At 56.7% G+C, this 16,187-nt stretch overlaps 1 protein-coding gene across 1 annotated transcript in view; it reads left to right on the forward strand.

Moving 5' to 3' along the window:
- Positions 1–16,187, forward strand: part of ARHGEF10 (Rho guanine nucleotide exchange factor 10) — an 88,854-nt gene that overhangs the window by 68,218 nt on the left and 4,449 nt on the right. Inside the window, exons 21-24 of the mRNA XM_040490414.1 lie at positions 9–214; positions 717–874; positions 5,186–5,328; positions 9,429–9,603. Coding sequence (XP_040346348.1) covers positions 9–214; positions 717–874; positions 5,186–5,328; positions 9,429–9,603 — 682 coding nt within the window. The remainder of the gene's footprint in view (positions 1–8; positions 215–716; positions 875–5,185; positions 5,329–9,428; positions 9,604–16,187) is intronic.

Consider the following 16,187-nt stretch of genomic DNA (forward strand, 5'->3'; position numbering starts at 1 on the left):
CCCCCACCCCACCCCTGCCTCAGATTGGAAGCTGCACCAGTCAGATGGGCCAGATCGCCATCGTCTCCTTTCAAAGCTCCAGCCCCAAAGTCATCGAGTGCTTCAACGTGGAGTCTCGGACGCTGTGCATGGTGTTCATCCCTGCGGAGCCCGGGGCCGCGGCCGGGAGGGCGCCGGGCGTGCCCACCATCTGCCTGGGCACTGAGGAGGGGAGGTGAGCCCCGCGTGCCGCTCCGTGACGAGGAGCCGGACGGTCACCTGCTCCATCCGTTGGGTGACACTGCGTGGCGAGAGTGGCTGGGGTCGCTGACCTTTGACACGGCCAGCAAGTGCGCCCGTGCTGCCTGGTGCTTCCCCTGATGTGTTTCTTCTTATCCCTGATTTCAAAAGTACCTTTCTCTTCATGTTTTGGAAAAAACACGGCCAGAGTCTGTGCTGTAAACATATTGAACACAGACACCTTTTAAAGGAAAGTTAACATGGTTTTCCTGATATGAAGTTTTAAGATAGACTGAAAGAAGTAATTTTTTAAAATCTGTGTAACCCAAACTTTCTCCTTTAAAATGAAGCGAAGGGGGCTGAGAGGCAGCAGCGTTTCTGCCCAGGGCGGGAGGAGGCGGGAAGGGCTGGGGCGTCACGAGCACTTTGTGATGAGATGAGGCTGCTCTTCCTTCCCGAGCAAATGCACTGACAAGGTTTGCATTCTTCTCTCAAAGCATCTCCATTTACAAGAGCAGCCAAGGCTCCAAGAAGGTGCGTCTGCAGCACTTCTTTACCCCGGACAAGTCCACGGTCATGAGCCTTGCCTGCGCGGCCCAGAGCCTGTATGCCGGCCTGGTCAACGGGGCTGTGGCCGTCTACCAGAAGGCGGAAGGTAATCGCATCTGTGCTGTGCGTGCGTCTGCGCGGCCAGTCTCGTGGCCGTGTCCGGGGGTTTGCTGTGGACTGAGCTGTGTGCTTCTGGGTCACATCCCCGCCAGCGCTTACCCCCACCTGTCCCAGGCACGTGACTTCCCAGCCCCGAAAGAAGCACCCCGGCCGCACGGGCGGGAAGCTGTTTCAGAGGACGGTCTCCTGGTGACCCCTTAGCAGGCTGCCAAGTACCTTCCTCTGTGTGCGTCTGTCTCCCCGCAGCCACGATCCTGTCCCCCGGCCCCGCAAGGCTCTCTTACCCGGGGGAGGGGGGGCACTGCAGGCCATCCGGGTGAGCGGCTCCGCAAGGTTGTCACCAGCCCACCAGCCCGGCCATCGTCCCTCCTCCTCAGGCTCCTTCTCTTGTCACAGGCTTGGCTGAGCATTCCAGTGGCTTCCGGTGACAGCAGAGGGGCTGGTGGGCGTCTCTTCCCCGGGGCCCCCGGGGCCCCCGGGTCCCCCCGGGCTGCGGCTCTCAGAGGCAGAGGCAGGGGGCCTTGTGTCCACACCTGCTCCTGCCAGTTCTGATTGGACAGATTGTCGCCCCTTTGCGGAAGCTCTTGTTCTCAGGGGCTCCTTCTCACCTCACCCCTGGCTGGCAGGCCTCCCTGCACCTCTCGTCCGGGGGTTCCACGGACACGTGGGATTGCCGCCCCGGGGCCTCAGCGCTAAGACGTCGTGTCTTGGCTGGCTCGGGCGCCATAGCAGATGCCACAGAGCGGGGCCTGAGCAGGGTGTGTCAGCGGGTCCCTGGGGAGAGTCGCTTTCTGCTGTGGAGGGCGCCTCCCCACCGCGGGACAGGGTCCTCACGCGGCGGACGGAGCACGCGCTCTGGGGCGTCCCCTTGCAAGGGCGCTGATCCTGTCACGGGGCCCCACCTGACACGGTACGTGAGCGCTCAGCGCCCTACCTACCCTTCCTCTGCCCAGTCCGGGCGGTTTGCACATCCTGGCTGGTTTCCACGGCAACTGGGCAGCCCCGTGTCCAGTTGGGTCCCCGACGAGGAAAAGTAAAATGGCAAATTTATCGGAAGGGTTGAGTGAGGGAAGCCAAGGGCTGAGGCCCCTTAAGGAATGGGGGTTGCCTGGCCCCCCTGGGTCCTTTCTGTTCCTGATACCTGCCTGCCTGCCTGTGGTTCGCCCCGGGATCCCCCACCCTGGCTCCTGCCCTCCTGTGGTCCACCCTGGGAATGCCCCCCCCCCCCGGCCCCGCCCCGCCGGGGGTCCCCCTCGGGACCCCACCCCCACCCCCGCCCTGGCTCCTGCCCGCCTGTGGTCCACCTCGGGAACCCCCCTCCCCCCGGCTCTGTACTGGGGTCAGTCACCATCTCAGGGACAGTCTGAGCTTTGGCTGGTTCAGGGGACCCTGAGCTGGTCACCAGCGGCTGCAGATGGGCACAGGTCGTACTCCTCATGCCCGGGGGGTGAACAGAACAGTACCCAGAGGTGAACATAGCTCTCAGGGCACCCAGAGAACGCTGGGGGGTGCTGGGGTCAGAGTCGTGTGCGGGAAGGCCGTGGAGCCAGCCTGGAGGTGCCCATCCTGTGGAGCTCGGCCAGGGGGCCGGGCCGCTGCGGGACCCCGGGAAGGGCGCAGGCTAGAAAGGGCGGGGAGCAGGGGTCTGTGCCCCTCCTGAGGGCGGCCGAGGGCCATTAGCGGGTTTGTCTGTCTTTGTCTGACCTGTCTCCTACGTTACAAGCAGTAGGATTTGCTCATTTTCTATGGCCGAATGACATTCCGTTGTATGTATAGCACATCTCTGTCCATTCACACGTTGGGGGACACTTGGATCTTCTCCGTGTCTTGGCGATTGTAAATAATGCCGTGTGAACATGGGGCGGACAGGCCTTTTCAAATTACTGTTCGCGTGTCCTTCGGGTAAGAGCCCAGAAGTGGGGCAGCTGGGTCGTAGAGTAGTTCTGTTTCTAATCTCCTGAGGAGCCTCCACACTGTCGTCCAGAGCGGCCGCACCGGTTTGCATTCCCACCAGCTGTGCACGAGGGTCCCCCTTTCGCCGCATCCTCGCCAACACCTGTTGTTTCTTGTGTCTTTGATGATGTCATCCTCACAAGTGTGGAGCGATGGCCCATTGTGCTTTCAATCCATTTCTCTGATGATGTGTGGTGCTGACCGCAAGTTCACGTACCTGTCCGCCGTCTGAATGTCTTCTTTGGAGAGGTGTCTCTTCCCCACCGTCGTGTTCTCTGAGGGGTGACGATGTGCCTAGCCGGGGGGGGAAAGGCTGCTTCTCAGCCAGGCACTGCTGCAAGCATCTGACTTTTCAGGGCGTTCGAAATCTGGAATGTTCTGTAGGAAATTTCCAGATTTTTAAGTGTGGGTTCAAAATGTCATTGGCATGGGTTTGCACCCAGCTGTGGTTGGACAGCCTGGTTGAGGACTCAGGTCTGGAGGGAAGACTGTAGAAAGAGGCTGTCCCCAGACAGGTGGCGTGTCAGCTGGAGCTGAGGCCCGCATCCCAGGGACCGACATTGTGCCCTCCCCATGGCCCTCAGAGGATTTTGTGCACGGGATCTGTAGAAGGAATGACTTAGGTGGTCGGAAAACAAAGTTCAGTTGTTAGAAGTTAGTCCCAAACCAAAATAACTTGACAGCAGCAGGCGTCTTGATTTGGAGGATGTGGCCACATCGGGGGGGGGGGGGGGCAGGCCCCGGGGGGCAGGGGCAGCAGGGATCCACAGCCCCGCTCTCTCAGTCCCATGCGAGTGTTGGGGAGAATCGCATCTCAGCTCGGAGCCTCTGTGATCCCATTGCAAGTGGAGACTGCGGGGTCTCAAAGGGCTCTGAGTCCCGGATGAAAAGGCCTGTGTGCTTCTGTGTGTATGTATGTGCACGTGTGACTGCTAGCGAGCGTGTGCTTGTGTGTGCACGCATGTGTAACCACGCGATGATACTCCGGGTCCAGTGCAGATTTTACAAATGATTTTACAGGTCATTGTCCACTGGAACCAGTAATTGTCCTGCAACATCTTTTGCCTTAATTGTAGCATAAAAGCATCTCCATTTAAGTTGAATTATAACTTGAAAGTGTGCCATGGAATTCAGAACCTGCCTGGTTGCCTCCTGGTGGTTGCACAACCTCAGCTAAAGTTATTCATAAAGAGGGATTGGATTAAAAGTTTCAGTGCTTCAGATCTAGAACACAGAAGGCAGAACTTGGTTCGGAACCAAGACTGTGCCTGAGCAAAGCTCTGTTTTGATTAGGAAGTCAGAGGCACTGGTGGATGAACCATTAAATGCTTTCAGGCATAGGGGCGCCCGGGTGGCTCAGTCAGTTAAGCGTCTGACTTCAGCTCAGGTCACGATCTCACGGTTCGTGGGTTCGAGCCCCGCGTTGGGCTCTGTGCTGACAGCTCAGAGCCTGGAGCTGCTTGGGATTCTGTGTCTCCCTCTCTCTCTGCCCTTCCCCCACTTGTGCTCTGTTTCTCTCTGTCTCTCAAAAATAAATAAATGTAAAAAACAATTTTTTAAAGATGTTTTTAGGCATGATGGCTTAATTAGTGGTTGCTTTGAAAATTGAAAAATTTATTTTAAATTTTCACAGGACAATTATGTAGTCACGTTGAAAACGTGTGTCTAGTCTTGCTTTACATATTTTTTACCGCTCTCCAAGTTGTTTGTTGACTCTACTTCATGTGAAGTATGACAGACCTCATCCTTAGATCCTTGAAAGTATTTGCAAAGCGACATATTTCATCAGGGCCTGTGCTTCAGGACCGTAGCGAGCGAAAGCCTCTCCTCCCAGTTCTGACTTACTGTTCTAATGCAGGGAAGATACGGTCCATCCTGATGATACAGGATGCGTATCAAGGGAAAGCTCAAAAGAGCGAGCAGGCAGTGGGAGGTGCGGACGTTGGCTCGCACCGTGTGGGTGTGGACCCTCCTCCTGACGACGGGGTCATTTCGTGTATTGGCGTTGTAGATGACAGGGCGTATGAGACACCTGGGCGCCGGGCACCTTGCTGAGCTGATCGATCACCTCGTCATGCCTCACACTGTCACAGCCACCTCGCGGGCCGTTTGTGCGGGACACGCGCCAGGTGGCCGGGCTGGGGTCGTGCACACTCCGGGCTCTGCCACCGTGCTGAGTTGCCTCGTGGAAATGGTGCTCGTGGAACTCTGGACGCCCAGCACCAAGTGTGAACGTCACGGTTACCGATGATATTTTGCCTGTTACTTAAAATGAGCTGGGATCCTGTCCCTACTCCCTGTGTACAGATAACTGAATTTGAAAGTAAAATTTTTGTTTTTCAAGATGGGTCCTGGAGTCCCGAACCTCAGACAGTGATAAAACTAGGCGTGCTACCAGTTAGAAGTCTCGTAATGACGGAGGACACGTTATGGGCAGCTTCGGGAGGTCAAGTTTTTACGATCAGCGCCGAGACCCACACAATAGAGGTAAGCCCCTTGAGTGCGTGGCACAGAAGAGACGCATCTTAGAGCTGGCCCCAGTTAGACTCCGATGCTGGCGGTCAGAGGGCCTCTGGCCTGTAGCTGATGCTGGCAGCCTCTTGCATGTGGCCCTGCACGGAGAGAAAATTCCTCCTAGATTTGGGAGGGAAGTCTGGGAAAGACCAGATTAAGTAGATAACTCAGCTAACCGTCCTCTAGCCACGCGCCCATGAAAGAACTGTTGCTTGTTTATCTGCTAACGACCACAAACACGTTACTTTAAAAAACGTGCTCAGTACGAACATAATAGAGAGTCTTCAAGGACATGGGCAGACTTGACATTTGATCGAAGTGGCCTTTTCCAATCAGTGCAATCCGTGGGTTATTCAACAAAGGATCAGGAGACAACGGGCCATGTGGAAATGTGGAGCCGTGCCTCTGGCCCCGAGCCTTTTCCCTTGTAAACTTTACAGATGGAGGTAATTTTAAAAACATAAACAAAATCATAAACTTAGATAGAAAGCAGTACGATGTTCTCATTACTTTGTAGCGGGAGAGATTTTCCAAGCATGACACATGCCTAGAAGTTGCCATAATAAAGAAAATAAATTTGGTGCGGTTTTAGAACATTTTCTGTGCACATTTAATAAGTGTGTGTTTGTATAGAAACTTCTGTAAATGAAAATGAAGAAAATATATGCCACATCTGTGGCTGAGAGGTAATGTTCTTATTAAAGAGAATTCTTATTAACTTTAAGAGAAAGAAGCCAAGCTAGTAAAAAATGTTCAGAGGACATAAGGCAGCTTAGAGAAAAATACGAATAGGGCACTAAACTAAGAATCGTGCAGCGCACATGTATGTGTTCGTACACCCGGCCAGTGTACTCACACACGTGTTTACCCGTACGTACAGGCGTACGTGCGTTGGCCTCATCTCTAGAAAGCGCTTGTTGTAACAAGGAGCCATTTTTCAAATGGGCGAAAGGTGAAACCTTCTCACTTTCCAGCGTTGGCGAGCTGTGGGCACGTCGTGGCTGGTCCCGGGCAAGTCCAGGGCTCCGGGACTCAGCCAGTGGAGGGAGGCCGCTGTGCGGCGTCTCCGGAAGGCAATCCCGCGTTGGCGTCTGGCATTCAAAGGGCTCAATCCTTTTCCTGGCAATGCCACCGCTAGACGTTTGCTCCTTAGATAAGCTCATGCGTGTGTGGGTGAGGTCACGTATCACCGCGTTGTGTGATACCACGAATAATTGAAAATACCCAACGAGCACCAGTGGGGGAACTAGGTAAATAACGTCATACCTGGCAGTGGCAGGAGAGAAAGAGCGGGCAGCGCTGGCAGGTGTTCAGTTAAGCGGAGGAGGGGCAGGTTGCAGAGTGTTGTTGTGTGAACATACACTACAAGAGGGTGCCCGCAGAGCGCTTTATGTATTACCTGTTGTTAGCAGTTGCTTAACACGTGCACGTGCGTGTACTTTCAGAGACACACAAAAAGCCGTCCTAAGCAGGGTAGCAGGGATGAGAGAGAAAGAATTTTACTTATTATACCTTTGAATTTTTTGCCCATTTTATATATTTCTTTTTTTATTAAAAGTTGCATGTACCTAATTATTTTCTGTCTACACATGACCGTTTCTCACCTCTAAATGAATTCAGATAGCAAAGGTTTTGTTTTTTTTTTCCACCAATGAAACAAATCCTGTCACAGATAAAAACTCCTCTGAGCATCACACCCAAGGTGGTAGAGAAAGGAATCTGTTCAGGGGAGGGTCCCCGTCATCCCCGTGAGGGCCCTGAGGGCATTTTGGAATGACTATTGCCAATCTCCACAAACTCGTGATCAACTTTAGTCATCATGGACTTCCAAAAATATTTGTCTAGACTCTCCTTAGGAAGGGTCACCGGTTCAGCCAGGACAGGGGCTTGAAGACATTTTGCCAGCACTCATTGAGACACATTTCAAGACATTCGTGAAACCTGTTCATGGACACGCTTGGTGGCAGATTCTGTAACGTCAGAAGGTGGACCGTAAGCCTCCAGCCCGTTGTAGGAGCTCCTTCACGTCACAGAGCGTGGGCTGACCGCGGTCAGAGTAACACCGAGTCCGTGCGGGCCTGGGTGGATGGTGTTAGACTGCGCGAGACCCCCGAGGGCGGCACAGGACAGCAGGCCTTCGGGAAGTCACCAGGTGCCACACCTGGACGCGCTGGGTCCCAGACGGGCTCGAGGTCGATGCGCTTTCCGTTGAACCGCAACTAGCTTTTCTGTGGCTTGTCCTTGATGTGCCAGTCCAGCGTCCTGCAAGACCCCACCTCCTGCAGCTGGCAGAAAGTCAGCCAGCGGTGGCTCTGGCCGCGCCAGGCAGCTGGCAGGAAAGAGCGGAATCGTGGCTTTGATGCCAGGGACACACAGGGCAGGACAGAAACGCTGGATTATTTCTGCCCGAGAGCCCTATGCCGCCGGCTGTCCCAGCCAAGCAGAATTCCTGGAAGGAGACAACGTAGAGCCTGTGAGGAGGGAGGCCCGTCACGTGCGAGAAAGGTCGGGGGAGCCTGAGAGCCTGGTGGGAAGAGAGGGCGGCACAGGTGGGGTCGGAAGGGACCTCACGTTCATTACAGACGAGCTCAGGGCTATTCCTCGGTCCCTGTGAGCATCGCAGATGGCCGCCAGGGCGGGAGGTGTCCCACGACAGCAGCCACATCTGGCCGGGGCAGGATACCACCACGCTGGGTGGATGGTGAGCCACCGATGTCAGGAAGTCCGTGCTCTCTGAAGGCCGGTTTGCCGGCCCCTCTGAAGGGGGTGCTGCTGGAGACCACGCACATGGGCGGGGGGCCCACAGGACCCGCAGGCCTGCAGGACGAGCTGGTTCTGGGAGAACAGGCCACCGGCCGCGAAGTGCAGGAGACACGTCAGCGGGCAGTCGCGGACAGCGTGCACCAGCAGCACCGGAGATGTGCCCGCGGCATCTTGGGAGCACATCAAGGCCGCATGTGACGTGACTCGGGACAGAAAGGAGGACAAACTGCAGTGAATGGATAAAGTAACTTGCCGGAAAGCAGTGGAAAAAAGGGGGTGTGGAGCAGTGGCGGGCCCTCGGAACATTCTGGAAATGCTAGTTCTGGGCCCCACCCTCAACCTGCTGAATTAGAAACCGGGATTTGAGGGCCAGCAACCTGTGCTATCTTGTCTTTCCTGGAGTGTCCGCGGCAAGGACAGAATGTGGCTTTGCTCCTTGATTCCCGAGCTTCCGTAACGTGCACGACCCTCCCCCCGGATGTGCCTTCCTCCCCCAGGGAGTAGTGACCACCATGTCATGAGCCCAAGAGGAGCAGCCGGGGAAGGCGGGCAGTTCAGCGGGCTCTACACAGCGCCCCCTGCGCTTAGACTTTTGGGACCAGCCCTTGAGTCAGAGAAGTAAGCCCACCTGTTTCCCGTGTGGCTCAGCCTCCAGGGTTTTCATCTGGAGGACCGTGTGGGGAGGACCGTGTGGGGTTTGGTCTGCCCTGAGGACCCCGTGTCTTCACACGGAGTCTCCAGGCTCACACCCCTCCTCCAGACCTAGCAGACCACACCGCCAGCTGCCCAGTGCCGGCCCATCCGCGCTGGGACCAAGTCACAAAATCTGTCCCCTTGGGTCCCCATAGAGCAGGGTTGTCCGGATGGAGATGTGGACGGGACAGAGCTCGGCCAGAAGCCCGGGAGGAAGGACCTGGTCACACAGAGAAGTAGCGGGTGGCCTTTGTGGGCAGGCAAGGGGCGACTGCAAACCCAGACACCGTGGGCAGCCCAGGAGCTCTGGGAGCGGTGGGGTCAGACAGGCCGTCTCGGGGCCGCCCAAGGCCGGGGTGTGGACCTCCGTTCCTGCTCAGGATTTGGGGGAGGGCTGCTGACTCCCCACCAAAGTCGGGGGCGCTGGCCGGCCTCCTTTGGCCATCGTGTCTCCCTGTTCCCGGGCCTTCCGTCCCTCTGCCCGCTCCGTCCCTCTGTCCCTCCCACCTTCCTGCTCTCGCCCCCCACCCGGGGACTGCTGGGCTCTGCCTCCGCGGTGGGCAAGGCTCCAAGGTGCACCCGCTGCCCCGTCCACCGCTTCTCCTTGATCTCTCCAGAATCAGCTGGACGCCCACCAGGAAGAAGGCATGGTGGTCTCTCACATGGTCGTCGCTGGCGTGGGGATCTGGATCGCCTTCACCTCTGGGTCCACGCTCCGCCTCTTCCACACGGAGACGCTCAAGCATCTGCAGGACATCAACATAGCCACGCCTGTGCACCATATGCTGCCAGGTAACTGCACCTGGGGGCGGGGGGGGGGGGGCGGGCCCCACGAGGGAGGACACGGCGGGGGACGTGGCACGCAGGCGCGGCCCTTCCAGGCTAGGGCGCTGGCGCGCAAGCGCGGCCCTTCCAGGCACGGCTCTTCCGGGCGAGGGCGCTGTGCGTACCGCGACTCTGTGCGCTGGCATGGAACCGTATTCAAGAACCACTTTTGTAGGTCAGGAGCCGTTGATCATAGCCCGTGTGCGCCAGTTAAGCCTGGTAAGACCCCACCCTGGGAGCAAACTGAAGAACAGAGAGGTGGAAAAGATCTGCTGGGGCGGGGACAGCTCCCAAGGGAAGCCAGAGACGCAGCTTCTCGGCTGGGAGGCCACCAGGCACAGAGCAGGGAGGATGCCGCTAGCGGGGGTGGGGGGGGTGGGACAGGGGACAAAACCAGCAAAGGTGCAGGAGTGCGGCTGTGGGGCAGCAAGTAGCTTGTGTGTGTGTGTGTGTGTCTGGGTGGCGAGTGTGTATACATGTGTGGCTCGCGTGTGCGTGTGCATGTGGCTCATGTGGGTAGATTCATGTGGCTGGTATGTGTGTGCACGTGGCTGGCACGTGTGAACGTGTAGCTAGTGTGTGTACATACATATGTGTCTGCATAAACACATATGCAAGTGTGTACATAAGCGTGTAGCCAGTAAGTGCAAACAGGCACCTAGCACATGCGAGGACCATGTTGCCGGTGTGTGGCCAGTGTGTATAAGTTTCTAGCCAATATGTATACGTTTGTATTTCGTGTAGCTGGTGTGGACACCCATGGGGCTAGAGTGTATTCCCATATCTGGTACATATAGGCGTGTAGTTAACGTGTGTCTATGTCACGTATAAACGAACTTGCAGCTAGTGTGTGTGAGCGCGTACCTGGTGCCTGCATGCGTGTAGGTCGTACACGGAACGCATCGCTGGTGTGTACGGGCTTGTAGCTGGGGCACGTCCACGTGTGACGGACATGCGTAAGCAGGTGGCTGCTGTGCAAGGGCGGAGGGGCAGAGGGAAGGAGGAGGCTGGGAAGGTTGTGCGGTCATGAGTGTGGAAGGGGCTTCCCGGCAGCGGGCTGCGAGGACGGGAGGGTGGCGGGCCGTCCTGTGGTCCCGAGGGACGCACCCCGGCAAGCGGCAGTGAGCAGAGTCACCTGCGGCGGGACCGATTGGGGAGAGGAAGGGCCAGAAAGCCTGAGATTTGGGGCCTGGGTTTTCGGGAAGAACGTAAAGTCATCAGCGACACTGGGTCCCACAGAGCCGGCTTGGAGGAAGCTAGCATGTGTGGTGCTGAGCGAAGGAGCCCCGTGGGAAATTGGAAGGAGGGGCTGGCATGCGGACGACGAGTCGGGAAAGGGGCCTGTGTGGGACTTTGCCCTCCCGGCGAGCGATGAGGGACAGGGGGACAGGGCAGACAGAGTCAGGTACCACCGTCAGGAGGTGAGAGGGTTGTGCAGAGTCAGAGGGGGCGTCAAGAGCGCAGAGAGCCCTGCAGTGCGTATCCAAGCGGCCAGAAGAGGAGCACCGGGCGGGGGACGGCCACGCGCACAGCCCGAGTGCCGGTGTGTGTGCGTGTGCACGCATTGTATGCACCTGGGGGTGTTGTGTGCATGGGTGCTCGCAGGCGGTGAGAGTGTGTGTGTACCTGGAGTGCTGTTGTGTGTACGTGAGCATGCTTGCACACGTGAGTGTGGGTGTGGGTGAGTGTGGGTGTGGTGTGTGCACCACGCCTGTGCGTGTGTGTGTGTGTGTGTATGTGTGAAAGAGGAGCTCTGCTGCTGGTGTTTGAGAGCAGGGAGAACCAGGATAGTAAAGGCACTGAATTTAGGATTCACTTTGGAAAAGTTCACGAAAGGCTGAGCAGGTTAGAGAACCCCGATCAAGTTGCCTCTTAATCGGGATTACGTGTCGGATGACATTTAAATTCTGCAAGTACTTAAGCGTGGAAAAAAGCTCTTAGAAGTTTTCTGGGTCCCCTGCTCATGTCGGTAGTGAAACAAGTTCTCAGATTCTTATAGACTCAGGGCAGATTTGGTGGTGGGTTGCCGGTGGGTTGGTGGCTACTTGGTGGGTTGGTGGCAGATGGGTCAGTGACAGTGTTGAAGATGTCTGTAGCTTGAGCGGAAGGTACTGGAGGAACGGTCACCGTTGACACACTGAGAAATGAATAGTCTGGGTTCAGGTTCCAGAAAGGCTGGCCTCTGACCAGGGGAAGTACACTGCAGTTGGAAGGTGGGCCGGGCCGGCTGGGGGCAGAGAGGACAGTGGGAAGCGGGGACGGTGACAAGACACGTTTGTTTGGGGCTCGGCGAGCGAGGGACAGCTGCCCCCTGGTTGTGTTTCGTGTCTGTACTGGGGTGACTGGCACGTAAAACCGCACCGGCCGTGTGGCTTGTTGTTTGCACACGTGTGCACGTCGTGAAGGGCTCGCCGCAACCAAGCTAACGCATTCTCCACTTCATGGTTTCCACATGTGCACGCGTGTGTGGTGGTCGGGAGATTTTTTTTTTTTTTTTTTTTAATTTTTTTTTTTCAACGTTTATTTTATTTTTGGGACAGAGAGAGACAGAGCATGAACGGGGGAGGGGCAGAGAGAGAGGGAGACACAGAATCGGAAACAGGCTCCAGGCTCCGAGCCATCAGCCCAGAGCCCGACGCGGGGCTCGAACTCACGGACCGCGAGATCGTGACCTGGCTGAAGCCGGACGCTTAACCGACTGTGCCACCCAGGCGCCCCGGGAGATTTAATCCATAGGACGAGCTGTGTACAAATCGTTTCTTAAGTAACATAGGGCGCTTTTGTTTTGCGAGGAGCACAGATTGACACAATTTTTGAGCTTGCGTATAAGAAAACGCTGGTTTACGGGCACTTCCCTGGGGACCTGGTGTGTTCCCTTTTGCACACCAGGTGGTGGAGCAGGTGTGTGCAGTCCGGATCCGTCGTATCAGATGGTGTGTCGGGCAGGCTCTTGTCGTGCCCGTGAGCGGCCGGCCCGTCCGGGGGACTGCCCTCTGAGCCCCCAGAGTCCTGACCCCGCGGCCCTGCTGGCCTCACTGGCCAAGCAGCCCCAGGGGAGCCCCGGACCTGCTGCCATCTTGCCCTTGTTGCTCAAGGTCAAGGCGGTTCCAGACCCCCCACGGGCTAGCCCACGAGTGCCACGGGCTGGGCCCCTTCTTGTAGGGCTGAGCTCTGTCCCTGTCCTCACTTGCCCTCACGTCCACGCTGCGTTTACAGACCCACACATGGGGGTGTTTCCTTCATTTCTCACGAGCGTCTTCGTGGCTGGTTTCACCCTCCAGTCAAGGACTCTCTTGCCTCCCTCTGCGTGGCTCTCCTGTGCTGTCACAGACCCACCTGGGCTCTGGCGGGACCGAGAGGCTGTGCGGTGAGACGCTTCCCCGAGCCCACCCTCCACAGGCCGGACGCCGGTGTCCGACGGGGCTCGGCTCTGTCCTTGTGGTCACAGCACACGTCCCCTCGGTCGTGGGTCTTCATTTCCGTGTCGCCGTCAGGCTGTGGAGAACCAGCAAGCCTCCAGGCCAGATCGGGGCGGGAGCCTTCGGGTGACGCGTGTTCTCCCGAATTTCACCAACGTCCGGGGGCATCTTACGCCTGACCTGCGTCTCAGACTCTCCGTGAAGGTTGTGTAGCGGCCTTGGAGGGGGGTGGGTGGTTAGAGCAAAGTCCGCTACGCTCGGAATGTTGTTGTCTTTGTCTCGTCTCCTCAGTGGCTGTGGGGTACAGTCCTCAGAAAGACGTGGTCCAGAATTGGTCTGATGTTTAAAAAAATTTTTGAGTTTATTTATTTATTTTGAGAGAGAGAGAGAGAGAGCAAGCCGGCACGCACTAGAGCAGGGGAGGGGCGGAGAGAGAGCGAACCCCAGGCAGGCTCCAGGCTATCACCTCAGAGCCTGATGCAGAGGCTCAAATTCACGACCCTGAGACATGACCGGAGTCCACATCAACCGACTGAGCCACCCAGGTGCCCCCAAATTGGTCTGATTCTCGTTGCATTTTGTGATGTAGAGAATGAGAAGGCCCAAGCCCCACGTCTTCCCTTGAACTTTTACCGGTGGTCTTACCCTCAGGCCGGTGCTTCCTGGAGACAAGCGTTAGTTGGCTGCGGCTTCGGGGGACTCGGTGTTCACGCTATAGGCACGGAGGTGCGCCGGTTGGAGGCCGCTGGGCTGTGTCGTTCTCTGGACACTGGTGCCTGTGACTGCCGGCGGCGTTCCCACACTCCTGCACGTCCAGTGCTGGCACGTCCCCGGAGCCTCCGTCTGAGAGTCGTGTTCGTGGGTTGCCCACGTGGGTTTCGCTGTGTACACGTGGCAGAAATATGTGAAGTTACCCTTTTGTGCCCTTACCAGACGATGAAATTCCGGTAGGTTCTGGAGATGAAGACTGCCCAAGCCGGAAAGAACAAAAATCGAACACAAAATTGATGCACTGGTAATTCACACCTTTTCTGGGAGTTCACATAACCTGAATAATTCTTGGAGGCCCCAGCGTGCTTTTCCTGGAGGAGGACGTGGCTGTGCTGTGTGGGCCACGTCTGCTGCCTCTGGGTAGAGCTCTGTTCTGAAAACCATCACACCCAGGCTCCGTGACGTACAGCACATCGGCCCTCACGCGGTCGAACACGGGATAACGCAGCCTCCGGATGAGCACACGCACCTTGGAGAGCAGATTGCTGGTGTAGAATTTACAGCGAAAGCATGTAACGGGGCCTTGTTCCTTGGGGCTCCCACTCAGTTACTCACCCCACGATGCAAGCGGCACGTTTTGCTGCTTTGTCTAGAATATTCCAGGGAGACTGTTTTGACGGAGAAGTTCTGAGAGGTCACGTGAAGTCAGCCTTTCTGTGTCCCCACGGAGCGAACGCATTGCCTTCCAGGAGGGACGCGGCCACGTATGATGGCCAAATTAGGATTAAAAAAAAAGTGAAATCAGTATAATTTAAAAAGAAATACTCAATGACCACATCCTAGGGGAAGTCAGCAAATTAAACCAGACTGAAGATGATTTGTGAATTAGGAAGCAAAACTGAGGATGGGGTTTGGTATCCTGGTTCCTGCTGCCATCCTGGATTAAGTGGTCCTGGGTTAGCCAGCCGCTAATCCCGGGTTAACCAGCCGCTAATCCCGGGTTAACCAGCCGCTAATCCCGGGTTAGCCAGCAGCTAATCCCGGGTTAGCCAGCGGCTAGGCCCTGTAGGCCCTGTCTGCTGCCTGTGGGGTGTTCTGGGTGCCGGTGCAGAGAGAGCGACCCTGCTGAAGCGTTGCGTCCCACTCTTAGAGGCTCTGTGCTGCCCCCACTCCCTGCCTCTGTTGCAGTATCTACCGCGAGCATGTGGACACCCCCCAGCTTGTCGCCCGTTGATGGCAGTTGTGAACGTTGCTGAGGATCTCATCCCTCAGCCGCGTCCGCTGGCCCCATCACGCCTGACGGTGCCTGTGCACCTGTGCTCTGTGGTGTGTACGGAATTCACGCAGCACCCACCCATCTCCAGAACGACGTCCCTCAGTCAGACGTTCGGAAGTCCTGGGAACGTAAACCATCATGAGCTTGTAAAACAGGATGTAAGTCTGTGTTGAGAAACAAAACCAAATCTTTGTTCGTTGTAGATGTTGTGTTTTTAAGCCTGTTTACTTATTTTCAGAGAGAGTGGAAGAGAAAGTGTGTACCAGTGGGGAGGAGCAGAAAGGGAGACAGAGAATCTCAAGCAGGCTCTGTGCTGTCGGCGCACAGCCCAACGCGGGGCTTGAACTCACAAACCGCCAGATCATGACCTGAGCGGAACCAAGGATCAGATGCTTACCCAACTGAGCCCCCCATGCGCCCCTTCTGGTTTGTTTTTTGCCGTTGCAAAAAAATTCGTAAAAACGGTCGTGTTAATGTAGCTTTGGCCTTGGTACCAGGCCACTTGTTGCCATGTTTCTTACGGGAGGTGAACTTGAGGTCGATGCAGAGATGTTGGAAGGAACCTTGTCTGTGCAGGATGGGGTCATGTCAGCTGAGGTGCCACCGTGGCCTCACACACAAGGAACGCCGTCTGGTCCACGCGCCGGCTTTCGAGCTGGCAGAGAGAGGCCGGGGGTCGCCGTGTGTCTCGCTCAGAGTGGTGCCACCCGCGGAGTGGTGGTGATCACGCAGACACCCCCAGCACCCTTCAGGGCAGAGGCCCACAGGAGACCAGCCAGGCGGCCCCGTGCACTTCTGGGCCACAGGGCTGTGGCTGTAACCCAAACTGATCCAAGGGCTATGCCGTGAAGGCCTTTCTGGTGCCACCATTTCATATGACATTTCCCAAACCATGTCCCACGTCCTTCCCCGTCCCGACAGAAGCCTGGGGTGTGGCCTGCTGTCGTTGATGAGCTGTGCCGACGAGCACTTGTAGGGGAGTTGTGCTGGGCTCATGATGTAGAACACAGAACACACATCACATGTTAGCTCCGTGTCACCTGCTGTCACTGATGAGCTGTGCCGCGGGGCACTTATAGGGGAGTTGTGCTGGGCACATGACGTAGAACATAGAGCACAGATCGCGTGTTAGCTCTGTGTCACCT

This window comes from Herpailurus yagouaroundi, unplaced genomic scaffold (genome assembly GCF_014898765.1).
Source record: "Herpailurus yagouaroundi ecotype Mexico unplaced genomic scaffold, PumYag 181, whole genome shotgun sequence".
NCBI classification, from domain to species: domain Eukaryota; kingdom Metazoa; phylum Chordata; class Mammalia; order Carnivora; family Felidae; genus Herpailurus; species Herpailurus yagouaroundi.